Source organism: Lepus europaeus, chromosome 4, assembly GCF_033115175.1.
Source record: "Lepus europaeus isolate LE1 chromosome 4, mLepTim1.pri, whole genome shotgun sequence".
Lineage (NCBI taxonomy): Eukaryota > Metazoa > Chordata > Mammalia > Lagomorpha > Leporidae > Lepus > Lepus europaeus.
In genome coordinates, this window is record NC_084830.1 from 99,571,501 (window position 1) to 99,595,708 (window position 24,208).

The 24,208-nt window shown below is 55.0% G+C and overlaps 1 protein-coding gene across 3 annotated transcripts in view; it reads right to left on the reverse strand.

Moving 5' to 3' along the window:
* Positions 1 to 24,208, reverse strand: part of ADAMTS2 (ADAM metallopeptidase with thrombospondin type 1 motif 2) — a 234,129-nt gene that overhangs the window by 48,094 nt on the left and 161,827 nt on the right. For all 3 annotated transcript variants that reach the window (XM_062188545.1, XM_062188544.1, XM_062188543.1), the window contains exon 5: positions 22,762 to 22,845. In XM_062188545.1, the coding sequence (XP_062044529.1) occupies positions 22,762 to 22,845 (84 nt within the window). The remainder of the gene's footprint in view (positions 1 to 22,761; positions 22,846 to 24,208) is intronic.

Genomic DNA, 24,208 nt, shown 5'->3' on the forward strand with positions numbered 1-24,208 from the left:
CCAGGCACGCTCAGGCCAGGCCTCCCACCTGGCTTCCTTCTGCATGGAAGCTGAGGTTTCCAGCCACACTGAGTTCCCAGGGCAGACACAGAGGCAAAGCCCTGAAGCACCGTGGCCTCGTGTCCATTCGCAGGTGCGGGAGGGCCTGCGTTCTGTCGGGCCCCTGTTCCGGGCAGGCCTTGGACAAGAGGTAGGTGCAGCGTGGCCCTTCCCCCCAAGAGCTACTTTTCTGGGCAGGTCCAGGGCAGGGGAGACAGAAGGCCCAGTCGGGCCAGCAGCCCAGGGAACAGGGATTGTGGGCCTCGCCTCTCCAGGATTGAAGGCATTTACAGGGCACAAAACAAAGGGGATACAGGAGAATCGCACCTAACAGGGCGAAGGGGCTGTGTAAGGGCCGGGCGCACAAACAGGTGGTTCCCAGAGGGACCACACAGGAAGCCCCTGGGACGGCGACACCCCAGGCGGCCGAGGCTGGCCATCGGGCTCCCAGGCCTGCTCTCCCGCTCCATACTGTGGCACTGGCATGCACTCCCATTCCGTCCCCACTCAGGCCGTGAGGCAGGAAAACCAGGGCTCACAGAAGCTAAGTAACTCATTTCAGGTCACACACCAGGAAGCCTGAAACCCAAATCTGCCTTCTGCCCACTGCCTGAAACACTGCTGCAAACGAGGCTCCCCAGAGCAGCCTCGGTCTGTCCTTTCCTCTCCTCACCACCATTTCCCCCACAGTCATTTTGGTTTCTGCTCTCCTGGCCTAAATCCCCATGAGGGAGCAGCTCCTTGGAGAGCACTAGGCATTCCCCCCTCCCCCCGCAGAGTCCTGGCATGGGTTTTCCTCTTTCAGGAAATACCTGTCCATAAAGTAGAGCCGGGCCTCCCTCGGGAGATCAGTGGGTAGGTGATCTCGGTCCCCTCCCCCATGAGCATCAGGGTGCTTCCAAAAGTTCATTGAGTATGTTGTTAAAAGATACGGTGTGTGTGTGGGGGGGGGGTGTTTAGCCTAGTTGCATTGGCGCGCCTGGATTTGATTCCTGGCTCTGGCTTCGAACACCAGCTTCCTGCCAGTGTTGACCTTGGGAGGAGCAGGTGTTGGCCGAGGTCCCATGGGGCAGACCTGGATGGTGCGCTGGCTCCCAGCTTTGACCTCAGCCCAGCCCTGGCCATTGCTGGCGTTTGGGGAGTGAACCAGCAGATAAGCGTTCTTGCTATCTGTCTCAAATACATGTTAAGATAATTTTTACAGAAACCTCTGAAATCCATGCATGTGAGAAGTCTTCAAAATGTTTAACAAATATGTATCATGAAAAAACTACATGTGGATTACAGCTCTCTTGTTCCAGAATAAACTTCTCCTTTTTTAAATTTGAGAGGCAGAGAGACAGAAAGAGACAGAGGTAGACAGAGAAAGAGTGCGCCCATCTGCTGGTTCACTCCCCAAATGCCAGGAGCAGGGGAAGTGAACCCAGGTCTCTCGTGTGAGTGGCAGGGACTCAACCACTTGAGCCTCCCAAGGTGTTGAGTGGCAGCCTAGCTGGAAGCCAGAGACAGGAAATGAACTCTGGTGAGATACGGCCCGGGACCAAACATCCGGCCACATCTAATTTTTTAACTCCATTTTTCCCAGAAGCTTTGAAATCCGCTCTTGTGTACGTACGAAGTGCAGCCCGCTCTCCGCATCCAGGGGTCCCTCGTTCTCAGACTCAGCCACGTGCAAAGCAGAAGTAATGTGGGGAAGTTCCCTGACTGCTGAAGGTATACAGGCTTTGGTCTCGGAACAGTAACATTCAGTGTGATCACCAGCAGTCTCATTGCAGTAGGTATCACCAGGACTCTAAGAGATGAGCGAAGTCTACAGGAGCAGGTGCATGGGCTACACAAGCACCACGCCAGGGTGCACTGGGGCCTTCAGCTTCCCTGGAGCTCTGTATCTGCGTGGACACCAGTGGCTGGTTGGAGACAGGTGTTTTGTGTGTGTGTGTGTGTGTGTGTACACAGGAAACCCAAGGTTTTGTTAATACACCAGGTAGTTCAGGAAGAAGAATGACTGATTCGAGGTCCTGGAGGAGGAGCCAGTGACCCATAAGCTGGCAGAGTAGTTCCCAAGCCCAGGCACGGGAGTCCTGGCTGGAGACTCTTCCCCCTGCCCCCGCCCCGGGATGCGATTGCTCATTGTAACGAGATGCCGGAAATCAGAGGGATTTTCTGGATGCCGGCCCAGAGGTGGACAGCCCAGGGGAAGCCAGAGGAAGCCATGGGAGTGTGCTGCCTTGTCTCTCGTGTGTCCAGCTCTGGCCAGTGGCTGCATCTTTCCTTGGCGGGAGCACTCCCTTGCCCACGGGACCCTCCACCGTGTCCTCTTGGGCACACAATCCAGCAACAAGACAACAGAGGGCTGACAAAGCAGCCCCCACCCTGAGGGACAGGAGGATCCTCTGCGGGCGGGAAGCATGTCTTCCTGTAGCCGCTGAGGGCGCTGAGAGTCGGGACCTGCTCCTTTCTGATGAGCACGGGGAGCAGGCAAAGTGCTGGTCTGAGGCGGGCTGCTTTACAAAGAACAGAGGCTTCTTCAGCACACCGTTCTGGAGGGTCAGGGGCACAGCACCAGCTCCGGTGAGGGTCTCGTGGCAGACGGCGGCACCACACAGGACTGAGTGTGGAAGAGGGGCATCATGTCTTGAAACAGACCCCAGGGAGCTGGAAGGGCCAGGCTTGCTCCACTTCTTTTTTATTTTATTTTATTTATATATATATATATATTTGACAGAGTGGACAGTGAGAGAGAGATAGAGAGAGAAAGGTCTTCCTTTGCCGTTGGTTCACCCTCCAATGGCCGCCGCGGTAGGCGCGCTGCGGCCGGTGCACCGCGCTGATCCGATGGCAGGAGCCAGGTGCTTTTCCTGGTCTCCCATGGGGTGCAGGGCCCAAGCACTTGGGCCATCCTCCACTGCACTCCCTGGCCACAGCAGAGAGCTGGCCTGGAAGAGGGGCAACCGGGACAGGACCGGTGCCCCGACCGGGACTAGAACCCGGTGCCGCAAGGCGGAGGATTAGCCTATTGAGCCGCGGTGCCGGCCTTGCTCCACTTCTAACACCCCTCACCCCTGTCCCCTCTGTGAGACCTGACAGCATCCCATGAGAACCTCCTCAATCCTTCCATAGGCAGGACCCCAGCGACCTTCACCCAGGGCCCACATTGCCATGCCTGAAGCTCCCAACACACAAACCCCTGGGGGACAAACCACACCCAAACCACAGCAATGTCCAGGGCAGACCCCTGCAGGGCCCAGCCAGAAGGAGGCTCATTCCTGGCGTCCTCAACTAAGCACCTGGATCCATCCAAGCCTGAAGTCTGCCTACCACACAGCTGCCATGGGCCACAGGTCAGCTCCCAGGCTTGCTCACATGGTGATGAGTAGGACCAAGGGCTCCTCCCTGTGCTGGGTGGGCACTCCCGAGGGTGGCTTCCACATGGCTGTTTGCTTCCCTGGAACAATGGCCCAGGGAGACAAGGAGAGGGCATACTTCCAAGACAAAAGCCACAGTCTTTTTGTAGTTTGATCTCAGTTGGCCCAAGCTCAGGGGAGGGAACTCTGCCAGGTCACCAAAGCTTAGAGACTGGTCTCATTCAGGTGTCAGCAAACTCCTGGGGCTGGCTCTGTGATGTGGTGAATTAAGCTGCAACTTACAACGCTGGCATCCCATACTGAAGCCCCAGTTTGATTCCTGGCTGCTCCACTTGGGATCCAGCTCCCTGCTAATGCACCTGGGAAACCAACAGAAGACAGCTCAAGTCCTTGGAACCCTGCCACTCATGTGGGAAATGACCCAGATGAGGCTCCAGACTCCTGGTTTAGGCCTGGCCCAGCCTTGGCCGTTGCAGCCATTTGGGAAGTGAACCAGTGGATAGAAGATCTCTCTCTTTCTATCTCTGTCTCTGTAACTCTGCCTTTCAAATAAATACAATTATTTGTTATTTATTATTATTACCTGCATTCCACAATGCAGGCTCCAATAAATATTTTTTAAAAGATTTATTTATTTGAAAAACAGAGTTACAGAGAGAGAGATAGACAGATTCTTCATCTGGTTCACCTCCCCCTGCCCCCCAATTGGCCACAATGGCCAGGGCTGGGCCAGGCCAAAGCCAGGAGCCAGGAGTCTCCTCTGGGCTTCCCATGTGGGTACAGGGGCTCAAGGACTTGGGTCATCTTCTGCTGCTTTCTCAGGTGCACCATCAGGGAGCTGGATCGGAAGCACAGTAGCAGGGACCCAAACCAGTGCCCACATGAGATGCTGGCACTGCAGGAAGCAGGTCCACCCACTATGCCCCAACACTGGCCCCCTGTAAATATTTTATAAGAAAGGAACTTTCTCTTCTTGTGAGAATTGGTTGGGAGCTGTGTCATTATCATTGCAGCTAAGAGAATTGAGCAGTGTACTTCCTCCTTTGGTGGGGACCACGGAGACCCCAGCCAAGGGACCAGCCATGGGGGTCCCTCAGGAGGAAGGCTCTGGCCACACACTCCAGTATGGGGACCAGAGGGCAGGAATCAGACCATCAGGAACGAGACAGCTGGAGCAAGAGCCAACCAGAAGGAGGGTGAGAACAGCAGGCTGGGGCCATGCAGAGAGGCCTCCCTCTTGGTGGGCAGGCTTGTTGCAGTTCTGGGAGGGTGAGGTAGCCTGGGAAAGTCCCTGGCCTTCCCAGTTGTGAAGAGCGGGGCACAGAGGAGTCTTCCCCATTAGAATAAAGGGAGGGGGCAATAAGGCATAGTGAGGACTATAGCAAGCCAAGGAGGCTGTTGTGGCCACAGGCGAGATGTCCCTTCAGCGCCAGCCTGCTGCTGGTGTGTGCAATGTTAGTCTGACTACAATGAGCTACCTGATGCAGGCTCACTTTATCAAGAAAAGAGGTCTGTTTAGCTCACAGGTTTGGATGCTGAACCACTAATCAGCATATCTCAGACTCTGGTGAGGGACCCTTGGCTGTGTCATCTCATGATGACAACAATGGCAGGAGAAAGTGGTCACCCTGGAAACAGGAAGCCAGAGAGGGCTGGGTGGGGCCAGCTTAACCCCTGGGGAGGGCAGCGCTTGCCAAGGCCCAAGGACCCCCACTGGGCCCACCTCTTAGATGTCGCCTCCCTGGGGACCAAGGTTCCCATACGGGAAACAGTGGAGCATAAGGCAGTGCTGGCCCAGCAGCAAGCACAGAAGGTGTCTCCACTTGGTCACAAACTCTGGGTCTTACACACATGCCTACCCAACAGCAAGGATTGGCTCTAAAGCTTACATTATGCAGATAGAACAAAATCCACTGCCCCAGGTTGCTGCCTGACAACCCTGGCTTCAGGGGTGTGGGTGGCAGCTCCTCCTCCACCCCCGGCTGTGCCCTCCTTCCTCTCCCATCCCAGGCTCCATGTTCAGCCCAGGCTCTCGGCAACCCCGGCAGCCACAGTGGCTCCACTGCAGCAGTGTTGCAATGTGGATGTGTGCTTTTGTCCACCACTTGTTGTTTTCCTTTGCCTGTCCCCAGCAGGCACAGGGCCACGTCATTCCCTGGCCCCAAGGGGTCTGTGCTGCAGGAACCCCAGCTAAAGTGGTCTCGGACCCCCTTCGGGCTTTAGGGTTCTCCTGAGGGGGAGGGGCAGAGGGAAGAGCTGAGTGGCTCAGCAAGGGGAGCCCCAGGCAGGTAGGACTCCAGGACTGGACTCTGCAAGCCTGGACCCCAGATGTGGGCCACCCCAGGGAAGTCCAGGAGGAGCTGACATCGGTGTCAGGGACTCCCCTGTCTCGGGGGCCTTGAGTGACAAGATGTGGGAGTGGCTTGCAAAGTCATCTCTCAGTATCCATGGAGGGCGGGTTCCAGGACCCCTGTAGACACCAAACCAGCAGGTGTTGGAGTCATAAGAAATGGTGGGTTTGGTGTAGTGGGTAAAGCTGTAGCCTGTGACACTGGCATCCCATATGGATGCTGGTTCAAGTCTTGGCTGCTCCACTTCTGATGCAGCTCCCTGCTAATGGCCTGGAAAAGCATCAGAAGATGGCTCAAGTGCTTGGGCCCCTGTCACCCATGTGTGAGACCCGGATGAAGCTCCTGGCTTTGGCCTGGTCCAGCACTGACTATTGTGGCCATCTGGGGAACGAACAGGTGGATGGAAGATCTTCTCTCTCTCTGAAACTCTTTTAAAATCAATCAATCAATCTTTTTTTGTTTTTTTACAAAAAGATGTATTTGCATAGGCGCTCTGCACATCCTCCTGTCCACTTTAACTCATCTCTAGATGACTTGTACAACCTAATACAGCAGAAACACTACATGAATACATGTGCTACAGTGCGGGGACTAATGACGAGGACAAAACAGTCTGTGCGTGTTCAGGGCACAGGCGATTTTTCTCCCAAATATTTCCATGCTGTGGTTGGGTCGGTGCCGGTACAGAATCTGCAGGCACAGAGGAACGCAGCAATTCCTCCCTCTCTACTGAGGCTCCCACTCTTCCCGGGGCTGGGCCGTCTCAGGGGCGCACACCAGAGCCAAGGGCAGGATCCTCGTCCCTGCTGGGTGTGCAGCATTTGAGGGGCTGTGGTGTTCAGCGGCCAGTGCAGGAGCAGACACTGACCTGGTACCCAGAGGCAAGGGCAGTGCCCGTGTGCACTTGAGAAAGAGCCAGCTCTGGGTTACTGAGGAGGAAAGGGGACAGCAAGGTGGCAGCCAGGGCAGCAGCCGAGATGAGTGGGGTCTGAGAGGGGTCAGGGCTGGAGGGTGGTGCCAATGGGGCAGGGGCGGTGCCCAGTTTGTGGCTTTGGTGACAGGCAGCAGTGGGAACTGCGGAGGAGGTGCAGGATCAGGGTGGCAGACTCGGTAAGGACAGTGTGGGGTCCGCAGAGTCTGGGGGACACATGGTCATGGGGTCATGGGGGTCGTCTTTCCCACCCAGCTTCTCAGCTTTGCTGTGGGGAGCTCTCCCGCTTCTCAAGGCCCAGCCCTCAGGGGCGATCCATCCAAGTTCACTGCCCCAAAGCATAAGGCCAGCCTGGCACCCACCTGAGACCAAAGAAGCAGAGATCTGAAAGGACCCAGAGTGGCCTGGCCAGTTCCTGCCTCCTGCACCAGGCCCGTCCTATGTCCACTCACTGCTCCCACTTCAAGAAAGCTGCTGGTTCCCAAGGTTCCCAAGGCCTCCACACAGGGGTAGGTGTGCAGGCAGGGACACCTGGGACAGCTGGGCAGGCCTGGGGACCATAAGTGCCCCAAATAAAAAAAAAATTGTAATTGTGTTTTCTATTAATTTTCAAAATTTTTAATTATTTGATGAGGCCAGTGTTGTGGCATAGCAGGTTAAGCCACCACCTGTAATGTTGGCATCCCAAATGGTGCTGGTTCTAGACCCAGCTGCTCCACTTCTGATCCAGCTCCCTGCTCATGTGCCTGGAAAAGCAGCGGAAGGTGGCCCAAGTGCTTGGGCCCCTGCACCCATGTAGGAGACCGGGATGAAGCTCCTGGCTCCCAGCTTCAGTCTGGCCCAGCCCAGCTGCTGTGGTCATTTAGGGAGTAAACCAGTAGATGGAAGATCTCGATCTCTCTCTCTCCCTCTCCCCCTCTCTGTGTAACTCTGCCTTTCAAGTAAATAAAAAAATAAATCTAGGGGCTGGTGCTGTAGTGCAGCAGGTTAATGCCCTGGCCTGAAGCACCGGCATCCCATATGGGCGCCAGTCCTAGTCCCAGCTGCTCCTCTTCCGATCCAGCTCTCTGCTATGGCCTGGGATAGCCATAGAAGATGGCCCAAGTACTTGGGCCCCTGCACCCGCAGGAGACCCAAAAGAAGCTCCTGGCTCCTGGCTTCGGATCGGCACAGCTCCATCCGTTGCGGCCACCTGGAGAGTGGACCAGCGGATGGAAGACCTCTGTCTCTGGCTCTACCTCTCTCTGTAACTCTGTCTTTCAAATAAATAAAATAAATCTTTAAAAAATAAATCTAATTTTTACTTATTAGAGCAAGCAAGTGAGCGAGGGAACACTCCCACACTCCCATCTACTGGTTCATTCCCCAGATGTGGACAACTGCTGGGGCTGGGCTGGGCTGGAGCCAGGAACTCAATCCAGGTCTCCAGGTGGGTGGCAGGGCCTAACTACTTGAGCTATCACCTGCCGCCTCTCAGGTCTGCTTTAGCAGGGAGCTGGAGTCAGAAGCCAGAGCTGGGAACCGAACTCAGACATTCTGAGGCGGGCTGTGGGAATCTTAATTGGCGAGGACCCTATAGGCCAAATGCCTGCCCCCCTGTGGACTTTTGGAAGTACCCTCACCAACTATTGCCTCCCTCCCCATACGCATCTGCGGGGACTTGCCCTTTGACCTACAGGAAGTACTTTCCGGCTTCTCTTTGGCATATCTGAGTTGCTGGTATCACGCACCTGCCCTTTGGGGCCACTGCTAAGTAAAACAGTGGTGACCTGAACCCAGCACAGTGATGCTGCAAGACCGAAGTCTGAGACAGCTCCTGTGTGGGTCCAGGGAGGTTAGCGCTCGCAGCGGGGGACACGCTGCCTAAGGGCGGTTTCGCGTCCTGGGCGCGCTGCAGCGGGTCCCGTCAGCGCTCAGAATGGCGCACAGGTTAAAAGGCATGTGCTGGCTGTCAGAAATTTTCCATTTCATAGTTGCAGCCTGCAGTTGACTAGGCCAAACTGCAACCTTGGAAAGCAAAGCCAGCGGGTGGGAAGAGTGCTGTGTCCCTCCCATCGGGCCATGGCACAGCCTGGGACAGGTGCCCACTCCCAGCTCCCCTGGCCATCTGCCTTCCCCCACCCCCAGGGCATCTGACTCCTGGCTGCCTGCTTGTCTCCGTGTGAGTTTCTCTAGGAAAGACCTTCTGCCCTGTTCTCAGCTTTGCCGGGCCGGGAACCAGGAGTGAGCACCGAGCCAGCCACAGACGTCACAGAGCGGCAGTCCTTTCCTGGAGGGAGTCTGGGGCACCAGCATGCAGAGCAGAGGGGCAGTGGGCAGCCGCACTCCCTGGGACTGCTCTATTTCCAGAGTGACTGAGGGTCTCTAAGCCCTGGGGACCAGGCTCTGCACAGTAGGAAGAGCCCCCAGGACTCAGCCCCAGCATGGAGACCCCAGGCAGCCTGCAGCCTGCAGCCTGGGACCGTGGATGGACTCTCTGGACCGGCCCAGCCTGGGATGCAGGAGGGTGCTGTGCGGGCTGACTCCCACTCCCTCCCTCACCCACTGCTCGGGTCTGGGGCAAACGAGAAAAGGTGGGCTTCCCAGGAGGCAGGTTTTGCTGATGCCCCAGCGGCTCTGCCACCCAAGACCCCCATTTGGAGGCCACATCTCTCACTGCGGCCATGCACCCCTGCTCTGGCTCCACTGCGAGACCACCTTGGGGGTGGGGTCCAGGCTGGCCAGCACCAATTCCTGACTCCTCCCAGGGGTATGTGGGAATCCTCTCTGGGCACCAAGAGCACCAGCCTGCTCCAATCAAGCACCTCCGTGCTAAGCTGGGCCACACAGCTCCCAGGCAGGAGACCAACCCTGGGCCTGCCCTTGGGGCCCTCTCAAGGCAACACCAGGAGCCTGGGCCTCAGACATTGCTCACCGGTCCGTCCAGCCTCACAACAGCCACAAAAAAGCCTTTCTGGGTCCCCCAGCTGAACTAGTAGGGGCCTGGGGGCTCACACAAAGGGCTCAGGGATCCACCCTTGGGGTACAGAGGCAGGTCTGAGGGCCCTCCCCTTGGGGCCAGGAGAGAGGCTATGCAGAAGTCTCCTCGAGGCTGGCAGGAATCTGAGCTAGGGGCAGCAGGTAGGGGCTCGCTGTGTGCCGTCCACGGGCACTGGCATCACACGTGCACGTGTAGGTCTCACTTAAATGTTGCAGTTGCCCTAAGTTGCAGGTGCTGTGATTATCCTCAGGCAACTGAAGAACTTGCCCAGTGCCCCGCACTCAGGTGTCCCCTCCAGAAAGGATGGAGCCCTGGATAGCCACCAGGTGGCGCTGCTGTCACAGGAATGGCGCCACCTGTGGTCTGGGAAGGCCAGGGACACTCCCTGGTCCTGGGACTGGTCTGCAGCTGTGAGCCGTCACTGGACACCTGGGCTCTGGGACCACAGGGGCCTGGAGACAGCCTCTGGGGTCTCATTCTTCATAAGCCAATTAAGATCTGTGCAAAAAGTTCTGCTGCAACCACCGCTCTCTGACATTTCCCCTGTTTGCTCTGAGGAGAGCTGAATTATTTATGCTCTTCCCTCCTTCAGTCAAGGAGACAGGAGGAAACAGGATTGGCAGCCTGGAGGCCACGCGCCCGCAGAACAGCAGCCAGCCCTGGTCGGCTGCATGCCAGTGAGCCCCGCAGGCCCCACATCCGGTCCCAGGGCCTTGAGCAGGTGACAGGTGGGGCTCACCTGGAAGCACCAGGGCCCTGCAGTCACAGGCCTGGTGCAAAGGTCTCATCTGCTCCAGTCACTGTCCTGGGCTCTCCCTCTGAAAACTGGGCACAGCCCCAGTGCTGAGCCTGGAGCACATGACTGCAGCGGGGTGCATAGTGAACACCCTCCAGTGTCCCTTGTCCTTGTCTGCCATGTGATGGCGATAAAGATGGAGAGATGACACCGATCTGGGGGAGCCATCCCCCCCACCGCAGATGACCTGCAGCCCCAGCAGCTCCTGCCCCAAGGGGCTCTGGTTTCCCCTGGTCCCAAGGCCATCTCAGGATGTCCCTGCCTCAGACCAGCCCTTCCAAGCAGGCACAAAACAGGACAGCTCTGGTTGTGAGCAGTGCACGTCTCTCCAGCTCAGCACTGCTGACGTGGGAGCAGCTTCCCTGGCCTCCGCTTGCCAGAAGCCAGCAGCACTCCCTGTTGTGCCCTGGATGCGGGGGCAGAAGGCAGCATCCTTGGTCAGGAACATCGGGCACAGGCCCAGGGAGCCTGAGGCTGGTGCTCCCCAGACTGCAAGGGTCTCAGAGTTCACTCATACTGCCAGGAGCAAAGTGGCTCCAGCATTGTGCCACCCTGGGCAGGGCACTGACCTCTGGAGCCAGCATCCTCACTGCCCAACGGGGATGAAAGAGGTGACCCCCAGAAGTACTCCCTTACCCCAGGGGCACGCAATCCAAGAGCCCTAGTGGATGCCAGGAACCACGGATGGCACTGGGCCCTGGACAGACAAGGGGACTTCAAACAGCTCATGGAAACGGAATTAAAAGTTTATTTGGTACAAAACATTCTGAAATCCATGCACAGAAGGATCTTCAGAGGCCGTGGAAAATGTGCATCACACAGAAACTATGCATGGGTTTCAAATTTTTTTGCACTGACAAACTTTTTTTTAATTATTTATTTATTTGAAAGGCAGAGTTACAGAGAGGAGAGAGACTATTCCATCCACTGGCTCACTCCCCAAATGGCCACAGTGGCCAGGGCTGGGCCAGGTTGAAGCCAGGATCCCAGAGCTTCTTCCAGGTCTCCCATGTGGGTGCAGAGGCCCAGGCACTTGGGCCATCTTCTGCTGCTTTCCCAGGTGCATTAGCAGGGAGCTGGATCAGAAGTGGAGCAGCCAGAATGTAACACTGCCCATATGGGATGCTGGTGTCACAGATGGTGGCTTTACATTCTGTGCCACAAGGCCAGCCCCTAAACTTCTCTTTCAATTTCATTTTCCGTGAGTTTTTTGAGAATCCCCCATATTATGTTTCCTCCTATATGTGCCACCTGAAATGATGGCATTCCATACTGGAGCGCTGGTTCGAGTCCTGGCTACTCTGCTTCCATTCCAGCTTCCTGCTAATGCTCCTGGGAAGGCAACAGAGGATGTGGCCCAAGAGCCTGGGCCCCTGACACTGCGTGGGAGATCTGGATGGAGTTCCTGGCTCCTGGCTCCTGGCTCCAGCCTGGACCAGACCTGGCTATTAAGGGAGTGAACCAGTGTATGGAGGAGCTCTCTCGCTCTCTCTCTCTCTCTCCCCTCCTCCCCTTCTGTCTGTTGTTCTGCCTTTCAAATAAATAAATAAAACTTTTTAAAAAACAGAAATACCTAACATCAGGATAGGACAAGTACAAGAACACAGAAGTCAGGTGGATGTCCTCTCTCTCTCTCATCATAATGGTATTTTTGGATCCAGCTGACAGCAGGTATCAGAAACTAAGGAGGGTGAAGCTGGAGGCGAGGGGCTGCCAGACTGCCAGGGTTGCTGCAAGGGTGAGAGAAGTCCCATGGGGAGCTGCCTGTGGGGTCTGGCCCCCCAGAGCCACAGCAGGCGGCCACCCGCATGCACAGCTCCCTGTGGCTGTCAGTGCACATCCTGCTCAGGAACTGAGGTGCAGGGATACCGCACGGCTGCTGCGGGGCAGAGCCCACCATGTCCCCCCACCTCCCCTGGCTGGGCATTGGTGGCCAAGCAGGTGCTCACACCTCCTGCTGACTGGCCTCCGGGAGCTGTGGCAAGCATCTGGGCAGACTCCCACATCGGGAAGGTGCCTTGTTTCCACACTCCTCCCAGAGGCCCCGGGAAGCCCTTCCCAGGGAGAGCCAGGCCACCACCGGGATCCTGACCGAGAACCCTCAGCATTGGCAGAGACAGGCCTGCGGGCCGGGTGCCTGGTGTGGTCTGGATGCAGGTGCTGAAGCCTCATTTCCGACACCATGGTATTAAGGGCTGGACCCCACAGCTGGGATGCATGCCCTTAATCAACAGGCCCAAGGATGCCCACCTGCCCGCCCTTGTGAAGCGTGAGCCCCACCAGGCCAGGACCTGCGGGCTGCTTGCTGGCAGGGATTCCCGGGATGGCCGTGCACACGCCTGAACCAGCCAAGGTCAGTGGCAGGCCCCCAGTGCCTCCCCGGCCTTCCTCGGACCCAGGGGCTCTGAGCTGGGAGCTGGGCCAAGGATGACGGGGGTTCCCATCATTGTGGGGGTTGGGACCCAGACCCCTGTGGTGTGAGACCCCTCATGTCCCTCTCTGACTGTCCACGAGCCACTGCTGGTCACTTTCCCCAGCCTGGGAAGTATTTAAAATGAGAACAGTTGAGTAGCTTTGGTGCCTTCTCAAAAAAATCAATTGAAAAGCCAGTTGCTATGCAACCCCGAGCACGGCCGGCACTCAGCTCCCTGGCTGATGGCATATTGTATAAAATAAGATAATCGCTTTTCTTCTGCTTTGTTGTAATGGAGAAAAATGTTGTTTTAGGACAAACTTGAGATAACTCAGAGGCTTCTCATGAGCTGGAAGACAAACAACATGTCACTCAACGCAAGTGCTGCCAATTTTACCCCCGCTGGAGCCCGCTGGGGCCCCGGAAAAGGGCCGGGGAGCTGGCCTGTTTCCATCAGGATCTCTGTGGACGGCAAGAGCCAAGGCCCTGGGGGCACATGGCCCATGCCCACCTTGCCACGGGCACCCTGGCTTCTTAGGCTCCGTTCACACAGAGCCAGGGGGCCTCGCTGTTGCACAGAATTGAGGTCTCCAGAACTCGTGCTCACTCAAGCCAGGCTCTGTCCCCAGAGTACCTTCTAGAAGCCTCTGGCTTCGCTGCTCCTCCAACAGCACAAACAGAGCCTACCCTCTGGCCACCGACAGTGCGCCTTTTGCCCTATGGAGCCCTCCCGGGGAGTCCCCTGCCTGCCCGCTGTATCCAGGGTCTGCCCCCGCACTGGGCCTGAGCTCCTGCGGGGTTTTCTGCTCTGTTAGCATCTTCACTGCTCTGCTGACCCGACAGGGAGCGCCCGAGCCTCTCCTGGTAGCGCACGCACCTCAGCAGGCCTGGGCTTCCCTGCGGGCCAGATGCTTTGGGGGGCTCCCAGAACACATCTGCGGCCTGCATGACACAGCTCAGGGACTCGAACTCAGGGCCTCACCGCCACAGCTGGCAAAGTGTAGTCTGGGACCAATGGACACAAACTGTTTCCATAGGAGACAAGTGCTAAAATGAGAACTTTTCATAGCAGGTGGATGGAGTAGGTTTAGGTCTGTGGAATTTAAGAATAAATAGTCAGGGCTGGAGGGTAGGTACTTAACCCAATGGTTAGGACATTAAGATAGCCTCCCATATTGGAGTCCCTGGGTCCGAGTTCCAGCTCTGGCTCCTGGATTCGGCTCCCTGCTAATGTAGACCCCTGGGAGGCTGCAAGTGAGGGCTCGGGTAGCTGGGTCCCTGCCACCCACATGGGAGACCCAAATTGATTTCCTGGCTCCCAGCTTCAGACTGGCCCAACCCCAGCCACGATAGGTATTGGGGGGAGGGGCGGGAATGGCAGGTGGAAGTGCTCACTTTCTCTGTCTCTCTCCCCCTCAAATTAAAAAAGAGGGACTGGGGCTTTTGTATACCTTGGTTTTTGTCACAGTTGCCCTTTCTAATAATTCATTTTAAATGTACTTTATGGAATTATTGCTGTCTGATGGATTAGGAATTGGAGTCCTGGGCCCGCATTCAGCACTAAGGTGCACCTCAGGCCGGCTGGCACCCTCTTCCTGCCTCCTGCTCCCCAGGCTTTGCCCGGGTGGGACGGGGCGGGGGAGCTGCACCTCCTTTCCCACAAACAGGGCTCCTAAACCCTGTGGCTCAAAACTGCTTTCCCTTGGGTCTATCGGAGCCCACGGCCAGGCATATGCTCCCACTGCTGGCTCCTACTGCTCTGTGCTATACCCCTGCACTGGGCCGAGGTCTCCTCTTCAGCTCTCCAGGTGCAACAGGCCAGCACCATGTGCTGCTAACTCTGCTACTTCCCTCCTGTTCTTCCACAGTGTCCACCCTAAGGAACTCAGGAGTCACTTGCAAAAGGACAAGAGGAGCAGGGTGGCCCTGTGGCATTCTCATGGCCAATACCCAGCTGACCAATGGTGGTGGCTCCTGGAATCCCTGGGACACGAAGACCCAATGAGCCCTATTAACCTCCCCCCACAACATACACACACATACACACTGTGGCCTTGCTGGGCCTGATTAGGACCTGGCCAAGGAGGCAGGTGGAGTAGGATGGAGTAGAATAAGGTGGGCAAGCTATGGAGTGAGACATGCTGAGTAGGAGCAAAGATCTAGAATGTTCCAGAATAATCTGGGCAATCAAAGGAAACCAGCAGCCCTGGTTGGATCCTCAGGGGCCAGCAGAGGGACAGGCAGTGTGTTTTCCCTCCGAAAGGCAGAGTGGGGACACTGCAGAGAGGCATTGGGGTGGCCTGGGCCCCTCAACTGCTCACACCCTGGAACTATCCTGTCTGCACAACTCAGCGGCCATCAGCAGGGCCTCAGGCTGTCTGTGTGGCCTGGGAGCTGGGTCTGCAGAGGCTCTGTGTGCATTCAGCTCTGAAGGCTAATGCCCAGCTTCAGGGTCCTGTTTCCTATCCCCTCATCCTCACAGATTCCTAAGCCCTGTTCCCAGCAGGAAGCGGAGCCGGGGGGGGGGGGGGGGGGGGGCGGGGCAGTGCTGCTCCATCTGTCCCTCTCTGCTCCAGGGACAAGGCTCTGGCCTTGCTGAAGTTGCACCACCGCCCACAGTGGACCGCGGGCCCTGCTGTGCCGACAGTGGGATCCAGACACACCTGTGTGTGTCCCCAGTTGGTCCCCGGGAAGAGCAGGCTGCACCCTGAAAACGGGTCCCAGGCCCACTGCCTGTGTTCCCCACTGCACAGGGGAAGGTGCCGCTGTGGCCCAGGCACAGCAGAACCGTCTCCAGACACAGCGCCTGGCTGCAGAGAAGGCAGATCCGAGCCACCAGGCAGGGGGACACAGACAGCTGCCCAGCTGTCCCCAGACCACCGCAGACATAGGTGCCGAGCAGAAGCCTGAATTCCCCTCTGCGTCTTCCTTCGGTCCAGGAATGAAATGCTTAGCACAGCTCAGCCCTGCGGCCCCGCACCAGAGACCCTAGCCCAGGGCACTGGAGTGTATCACTATCGGGATCCTCACACTTTCAAATGATTTTTAAAAAACAGACTAGGTTTAGGGTCCAGCACTGTGCCTCTCTGTAACTCTGCACTTCAAATAAAATAAATTAAAAAAAAAAATAAACTAGGTTTCCATAAGCTAAAAATGCATTGCTTCCCTTATAAAAGAACGCATTTATCTTCATAAGTGAAGAAAAATCAGTAAACCACAAGAAAAAAATAAAAAAGTCATTAGCCTGCCCAGTGACACACACTGCGAATGTTTCATGTATTCCTTCTAGTCTTTTCTATGTAAATATTTGTGCACAACATTGAGATCATGCTGTAAACATCTATCTCGCTTTTCAAACAAACAACAGACTGAGCTTTATATTGCGACCAATCCCAGGCCACACATCACGCCTGGAAAAGGCAGTTGGTCAGCAGCCTGAAGTTCCATCATGCATCAGCCCCTCTTTAACTGGAGCCCGATCCTTGCATGATATGGGTTGTTTCTGTTGTTTGCACGTAGGAAACAGTGCATGGTGGGTTGTCTACAGCAGTGATAACGGCTGAGGGATAAACCCTCAGAAGTATATCTTAGGACAGCGTTAACTTCCATCTCACTTCCTTCTAGAACTGCACACACTTCTCTTCAGTACCCCAGAGTGGGCCTGTCCCTTCATCCAGACCCACAGCCACCTCTCTTCTGAACCTTAACAGGGCTGGTGCTTAAAAACAATGGTACCTGGGGCCGGCGCTGTGGTGTAGCAGGTAAGGCCACTGCCTGCAGTGCCAGCATCCCATATGGGTGCCTGTTCAAGACCCGACTGCTCCACTTCTGATCCAGCTCTCTGCTATGGCCTGGGATAGCAGTAGAAGACGCCCCAAGTACTTGGGCCCCTGCACCCGCAGGAGACCCAGAAGAAGCTCCTGGCTCCTGGCTTCGGATCAGCACAGCTCCGTCCACTGTGGCCAATTGGGGAGTGAACCAGCAGATGGAAGACCTTTCTCTCTCTCTCTCTCTCTCTCTGCCTCTTGTTGTGTAACTTGACTTTCAAGTAAATAAATACATCTTTTAAAAAATAAACAGTAAAAATAAAACAATGTTAGCTGATTTCCTGGATGAATGTGAACTCACATGCTCCTCCATACAAGGTTTGGTTTGGGGTACATATATATTTTTAGAGATTTATTTATTAGAAAGGCAGAGTTACAGAAAGAGAGGGAGAGACAGAGATAGAGACCATCCATCTTTTGGGTCACTCCCCAGATGGCCGCATCAGCCAGGGCTGGGCCAGGCCGAAGCCAGGAGCTTCATCTGGGTCCCCAATGTGGGTGCAGAGGCCCAAGCACTTGGGCCATCCTCCACTGCTTTCCCAAGCCATTAACAGGGAGCTGGATTGAAAGTGGAGCAGCTGGGACTCAAACTGGTGTCCATAAGGGATGCCAGCATCACATAGCTTTACCTGCTACATCACAACGCCGGCCCTTCAAGTTGTGTTCACATATGTCTCTGTTCCCCTTTGTACTTTCTCTTGGAATTGTGCATAGCAAGTCCTTGATAGTCAATATATTTTGTCTAGATTTGTGTAGCTTCAGTAGTTTAATATTTTACTGGATTGTATTCATGATAATCTAATTTATGATGTATTAAATTTATATTTATATTTATATTTATTTATATTACATACACCCATTCTATTTATATTTACCTCATGCTGGGTTATGTATTGGTGGGTATTTGCAGTTAGCTGTTTAATTCAACTGACCTATATGTTAATTCTTATGCAAATACAGTGTTATTTGAGTTATTTCTCACTCCATAAGACATTTGATTAAATCTCTTTATTTGCTTGGCTTCCAAGGCTTTTCTAGCCATTCTTGATGGTTCATATTTCTAGATAAACCTTGGAGTCACTTCATCAAATTTCCAATTATTAATCTGGGAAAAATCAACATCTCTATTATACCCAATCTTCCCATAAGGGCCAGCTGCGTCTCTTCACTCACTCATGTTTTTCACTTTTTTTTGCCCCATCATTAACAAGGCGCAATTTTCTTCCTATAGGCCCTGTGTTTGTCTTATTAGGGTTATCCCAGATATTTTATAATAATATAATTTCCACCACTGATGGGCCTCACACATGGTGGTGGTCTGTAGGATTCTGTCTCCTGGTGCTGGCACACCTGTCTTGTGTCAAGGAGATGCTGTGGCGTTACCACAACGACAGAACTGCCCCACAGTGCAATTCTCAGACACGTCCCTGGGCTGAGTGACAAGGCTGTACCTGGCCATCCCCGGGCTCCCTCCCATATCAGTGCTACAAGCCGTCCTTTATCCTTGGGGTCTTCCAGGCCCCACTACCAGTGAACGACTGCAGTCTTGTCTGCTCTTGTCCAGTAACAATTTCACGTCACGTCACTGTCTAGAATTTCACAACCACATTGATGAGTCTACCAGCTTTTTCTTAGTTCCCATTACACTGCGACTGCCCCTAGCCTGCACTTCCCAAAGCCAGCTCTGCAGAATGTTCAGGGTCCAAAGAGAAGGTTCCGTGGAGACAATGTGGCACAATGCTCCTCCTGGAGACTCAGGTGCACGTGTGCAGCACAGCACCCAGAGGACGCGTCTTCCTCGTTGTGCCACATGAGACCATGGGACCCCCGTCTTCCTGCGGCCACATGGACTCGCAGCCTAACAGCCAGCCATGCAGAGCCCTTCTCTGCCAGCATGCTCCTCTTCTCACTCTCAACAGGGCTGTAGCTGCCGAGTCGCCATCTGTTACCTGCTTCTCAGATCTCACAAACCCAGCGACAGCTGATCACTCTCTGGCTCTGCCTGCCACTGCAGCGGAGACAGGGGTACTTCCAGGACCTCATTCTCAGCTGCTTTCACTCAGCAAGCCCCAAACAAGCACTTCCAGCCTCTCCTCTCTGCCTCACATGCCGGCTCTTCCTGGCCGCCCTCCTTGGTTGGGCTGGCGCCAGGAACCTCCTGCTCATCGGCTTCTCCTCTCAGGGGTCAGCGTCTTCCCCCCACTGTGTCCCTGCCCCTCCTCACCCAGCACTGAGGGTCTCTGCAGGTGGCTCCTGACGGCTCTGGTTTGTTGGCCTTTCTCCATCCCGTGGCCATCCCTCAGTGCCCCATCGTCCTCCCACTGATGACGGAAGCGTCCTCCTGAGCCACTTTAAGGCTGCAGCCCAGGCATCTTGCTTAGGAATACACACTGGAGGGGCAGGTGCTATGGCAGAGCAGGTAAAGCTGTCACCTGCAGTGCCGGCATCCCTCGGGGCACTGGTCCCCATCCCAGCTGCTCCACTTCCAATCCAGCTCCCGGCTAACATGCCTAGGAAAAGCAGCAGAAGTTGGCCCAAGTGCTTGGGCCCCTGCTACCCACACGGGAGTCCCAGATGAAGCTCCTGCTCCTGGCTTCAACCTGGCCCAGCCCTGACCATTTGGGGAGTGAACCAGCGGATGGAAGATCTCTCCCCATCTCTCTGTAACTATGCCTTTCAAATAAATAAATAAATCTTAAAAAAAGAAGAAGAAATGTAAACTGGATCAGCTGGCTCTCTACTGAACACTGCTCCCATGACAAAGACAACTCGGTGACGGGAGGGGTAGGGCCTCCCCTGCAGACCCAGCCGGCTGGGCTGAGGGTCCTAGACACTTCCCTTCTGCCAGGAGGAGGGTCTTGTAACAGTCATACTGCTGCTGACCCTTGGTATCTGTGAGGGATTTGGCTCCACGATTCTCAAAGATACCAACGTCCATGGTGCTTGAGGTGCTTGAATAAAACAGCCCAGTGTTAACACAGAACCTCCACACATCCTCCCACAAGGTTTCAGTCTCCTCTGAGTCCTTACAGGGCCCAAAACAGCGTTCTCCTGTGATGTCCAGGGAACAGTGGAACTGTGCACGTTCAGGACAGATGCAGTGTTCTGCTTCCTTTTAAAGTATTTTTTAAGATTTATTTATTTATTTATTTGAAAGGCAGAGTTACAGAGAGTCAGAGGGAGAGAGAGAGAGAGAGAGAGAGAGAATCTTCCATCTGCTGCTTCACTCCCCCAAATGACTGCAATGGCCAGGGCTGGGCTAGACTGAAGCCAGGAGCCAGGAGCTTCTTCCAGGTCCCCCATGTGGGTGCAGGGGCCCAAGGACTTGGGCCATCTTCTACTGCTTTCCCAGGCCATAGCAGAGAGCTAGGTTGGAAGTGGAGAAGCTGGGACTTTGAACCAGTGCCCATGTGGGATGCTGGCACTGTAGGCAGCGGCTTTACCCACTATGCCACAGTGCCGGCCCCTTAAAGTATTTCTGATCCACCACTGGACGAATCTTTGGTTACGGAACCAGATGGACCGAGGCAGCTGTCTACTTCATGTGTCCTCTCATTTCTGGATTAAATATGTCAGAGATTTGCTTGCTCCAAGCTCTCTTCTTGATTAGTCCCATTTTTTCTATTTTTCTAATTCAGTGATTTCCACTTTTTCTGAACCATTCATTTATTTTTGTTCTCCTTGGGTTCTGGGTCTGTGGCTGCGAAATATGCCTCTGAAGATAGCTCCAGCAGTACCCCAGGTTCTGACCCAGGGTGCTTCAAAAAGTTCCTAGGAAATGGCATTGGAAGATTGTAATTTGTTGCAAAAATGTGAAGTGCATGCATATGGGGGGTCTTCAAAGAGTTCATGGTAAATTTGTATTTTTTAAAAAACTGCATGGATTTCCATATTCTTTTGCACCACAATCAGTTATCTTTGAATTCTCTTTTCCATGGACTTTGAAGTATGGTCTGTGTGGTGCTCCCATTTTTATGAGTTTTCCAAATTGTTTGCCGCTGAAGTTCCAATGTTTTCCTTCCTACGAGGTATTTTTTTTTTTTGCTTATTTTTCAAATGGACTTAAGCTTTCACCCCTAATTCTACAGCACTTGCTCAGCCAGAATGGTTCCTACTGTATACAATTCAGATCCTTTCTTTACGACCTAAACCTCTTTTGTATACTTTGAGTTCTATGAAATTCCTCCAGAAGAAAGTGCATCTTCTTTCTGTACGGCAAGGAGAAATGTGGCTGGACTATTGATTTTACTAATTTGAAAGCTTGTGGGAGGGGCCGGTGTGCTGCAGCAGGCTAAGCCACAGCCTGCAATGCCAGCATCCCATATAGGCACCAGTTCCAGTCCCGGCTGCTCCACTTCTGATCCAGCTCCCTACTAACGTGCCTGGGAAAGCAGTGGAAGATGGCCCAAGTGCTTGGAGCCCTGCCACCCACATGGGAGACCTGAATGGAGTCCCTGACTTGGGCCTGGGCCTGGCCCAGCCCCAGCCATTGTGGTCATTTGGAGAGTGAACCAGTGGAATTGAAGATCTGTCTCTCCCTCTCTCTCTCTCTAACTCTGCCTTTCAAATAAATAAATAAATCTTAAAAACCACAATGTTTGTGGGCAAGTGGAATGAAAAGGTACGTTTGTTTTGTTGCAAAAAAAAAAAAAAAGCCATGAAACTGTGCACAAAGTTTTCCCACCCCACACTCTCCACTGCCGCCGGGAAGACCCCTGGTGCTACTACAGTCTACACTTCTGTGCCGTTTAACTCGAAAGCTGCCGGAGGCCTTAAAGAGCACCAGCGGGCCCCTACTTCACCGTCATTCCAGGGGTTTCCTTGGTGTGGTTTGCACTCTCTTTGCCGTGCATAGAGATCCACGCCCAGGGTCCCACCCACGCCTCCTTCACTCACTTCAGTGCCACTGTTCCCTGGAGTGAGGACAATGGCGCAGGACCAGCTCGATGGCTCGTCCCACGGCACCATCACGGCCACTGTCAAGGTGTGTGGTCTCCTTTCTCAGACTCTGAGCTTGGGGGTGGAGCCCCTCACATACAAGATACGTGTCCTGCTTGATGTACTCGGTCTTAATCACGCTCTGATTCCCCACGCACTGAATGCAGTCAGACCGCAGACTGCCTGAACAATAAGTGTGGCCTCCAGGAAGCCTCAGTGTCCCTGTCTGTGAAATGGGCTCTGTATTCACACACACCTCCCCTCTGCCCTGCAGATGGAGTGACCAAGAGCAAGACCAAGAGTAACCCCCAACTGGCCATCTGCCAGGCCCTTCCTCCCTCACACCCACCCCAGGCCATTGTCTCTGGTGACTTTTACCCGGGGACCCAGGCACAGACCCAAACACACTGCTGGGCAAGAGGTCTCTAAGTTTGATGGCAGGAAGAGACAGGTGGGGCAAGGGGAGTAGGCAGGGCAAGAGGATCTGGGTGGGGCAAAAGGGGATATGTGGGGCAAGGAGACAGGTGGGGCAAGAGGACATGGGCGGGGCCAAAAGGGTGTTGGTGGGGCAATGGGGGCTAAGCTCCAAGGCAAGAGAGGACTGCAGAGATTTAAGGCCCTGGCAAAAGGCTAGTGAGGCCTGAGTAGCCACATGTCCTGAAGCTTTGACCTCTAGGGGTCTCACTGACCTTGGAGGGACAGCCCCTCCTAGGACTAGTCAGTTCCTACACAGCAAATTCCAGCAAGCCGCCCTCCATGTACAAACCAGCTAGTCCCAACTCACACTCGGGGCCACCTGCCCCAGGCCCCCCCGGGCCTGCTGAAATTACACAGACCACCAGTCTGGCCTGGACCCCTGGTCCTTTCCACAGAACCCGCGGCCTCCCTCTGCCTCCCGCGGCGCGCCCTGCCTCTGGGGACCTGAGAGCGACAACCCCCCCCTCAGGGGCAGTCGTGTCCCCGTGTGGGCCTCCCCATCCCTACATGTAAGACAAAGGCTGGAGGGGACAGGCGCTGGCGAGCCAGGGGCCGCAGCGGGGGAGCAGGGTGGCCTGGGCAGGCAGGGACTCTCGGTGGAGGCGGGGCAGAGGCCAGGGCTGCGGACTGCGAGGCTCACTCACCTTTGCGTGGCTCAGCAGGATGATGCGCACCAGAACCACGTTGATGTGGGCCCCCAAGGACTCGTCGTGGTAGATTTCATTGACCTGAAAGACAGCCAGGGCACGTTAGCAGGAGCCGCAGGCCCACCCACGCACCTGCTGTGGCTTAGCAAGGGCATCGCCTGCCACCCTGGCCCTCCCCTCTCTCCCTCTACACATTACACACACACACACACACACATGCACCCCCCCACCCCGCAGCCGCCACCACCTGCCGCGATTGCTGCTGCCTCCTGAGTGACCCCCAGCCCCAGCTGGGAGTTCTCCTCCCGGAGCCCTAACTGAGCAGGCAAACTGAGCTGCGTTTTTGCTGTTGCCTCAGACCGAGACGTGTCTTTCCTTCAAGGAGGAGCATGAACGACAAGCCCAGGGTAGGTAGGGGTGGCACACAGGCAGTGCGGGACTGTCCCCAGCAGAATCGCTGCAGGGTTGCTGCTGGTGGCTGCTGCATCACTTCTTGGGGCCGGGGGTTGGAGTCCCTCCCGCAGCCCCCACGCCAGTCAGGTCTTGGTGTTTAGATGTTAGCAAGGAGCTGACATCACTGTATCACCCTGTTCTGTTGTAGCTGTGGCTCACATACCGGCATCCCTGGGTGTCCACAGTGGGAGGGTTCTGGGAACCTCCAATGTTACCCAAATCCACACACACACACAGAAAATGGGTGTGCTGTTTGCATATAACCCATGCACAGCCTCCCTAGACTTTAAATTATCTCTAGGTGACTGACAACACTTGATATGAACACCTCATATGAATAGTTGCTATACTGTATTGTATTGTCTAGGCAGTGAGGACAAAGAAAAAGTCTGTACATGTGGAGTGCAGACGCAGTGTTTTTATCTATTTGCTTGAAAGGCAGAGTTATATAGAGAGGAGACACAGAGAAATCTTCCATCCCTGGTTCACTCCCCAGTGGTCACCAATGGCCAGGGCGGAGCCAGGCTGAAGCCATCTTCCTCTGCTTTCCCAGGAGCATTAGCAGAGAGCTAGATCAGAAGTAGAGCAGCAGAGACATGAACTGGTGCCCATATGGGATGCCAGCACTGCAGGGGGCAGCCTTGCCAGCAATGTCACAGCGCCAGCTCCACAGATACAATTTTTAAAAGCTATCTTTGGGGCCGGCGCTGTGGCATAGTGCGTAAAGCCACCGCCTGCAGTGCCTGCATCCCATATGGGCACTGGTTCGTGTCCCAGCTGTTCCACCTCCAATCCAGCTCTCTGCTATGGCCTGGGAAAACAGCAGAAGATGGCCCCTGCACCCGCATGGGAGACCCAGAAGAGACTCCTGGCTCCTGGTTTCAGATCAGCGCTGCTCAGGCATTTGTGGCCATCTGGAGAGTGAAACAGCAGATGGAAGACCTCTCTCTCTCTCTCTCCCTCTCTCTCTGCCTCTGCCTCTCCGTAACTC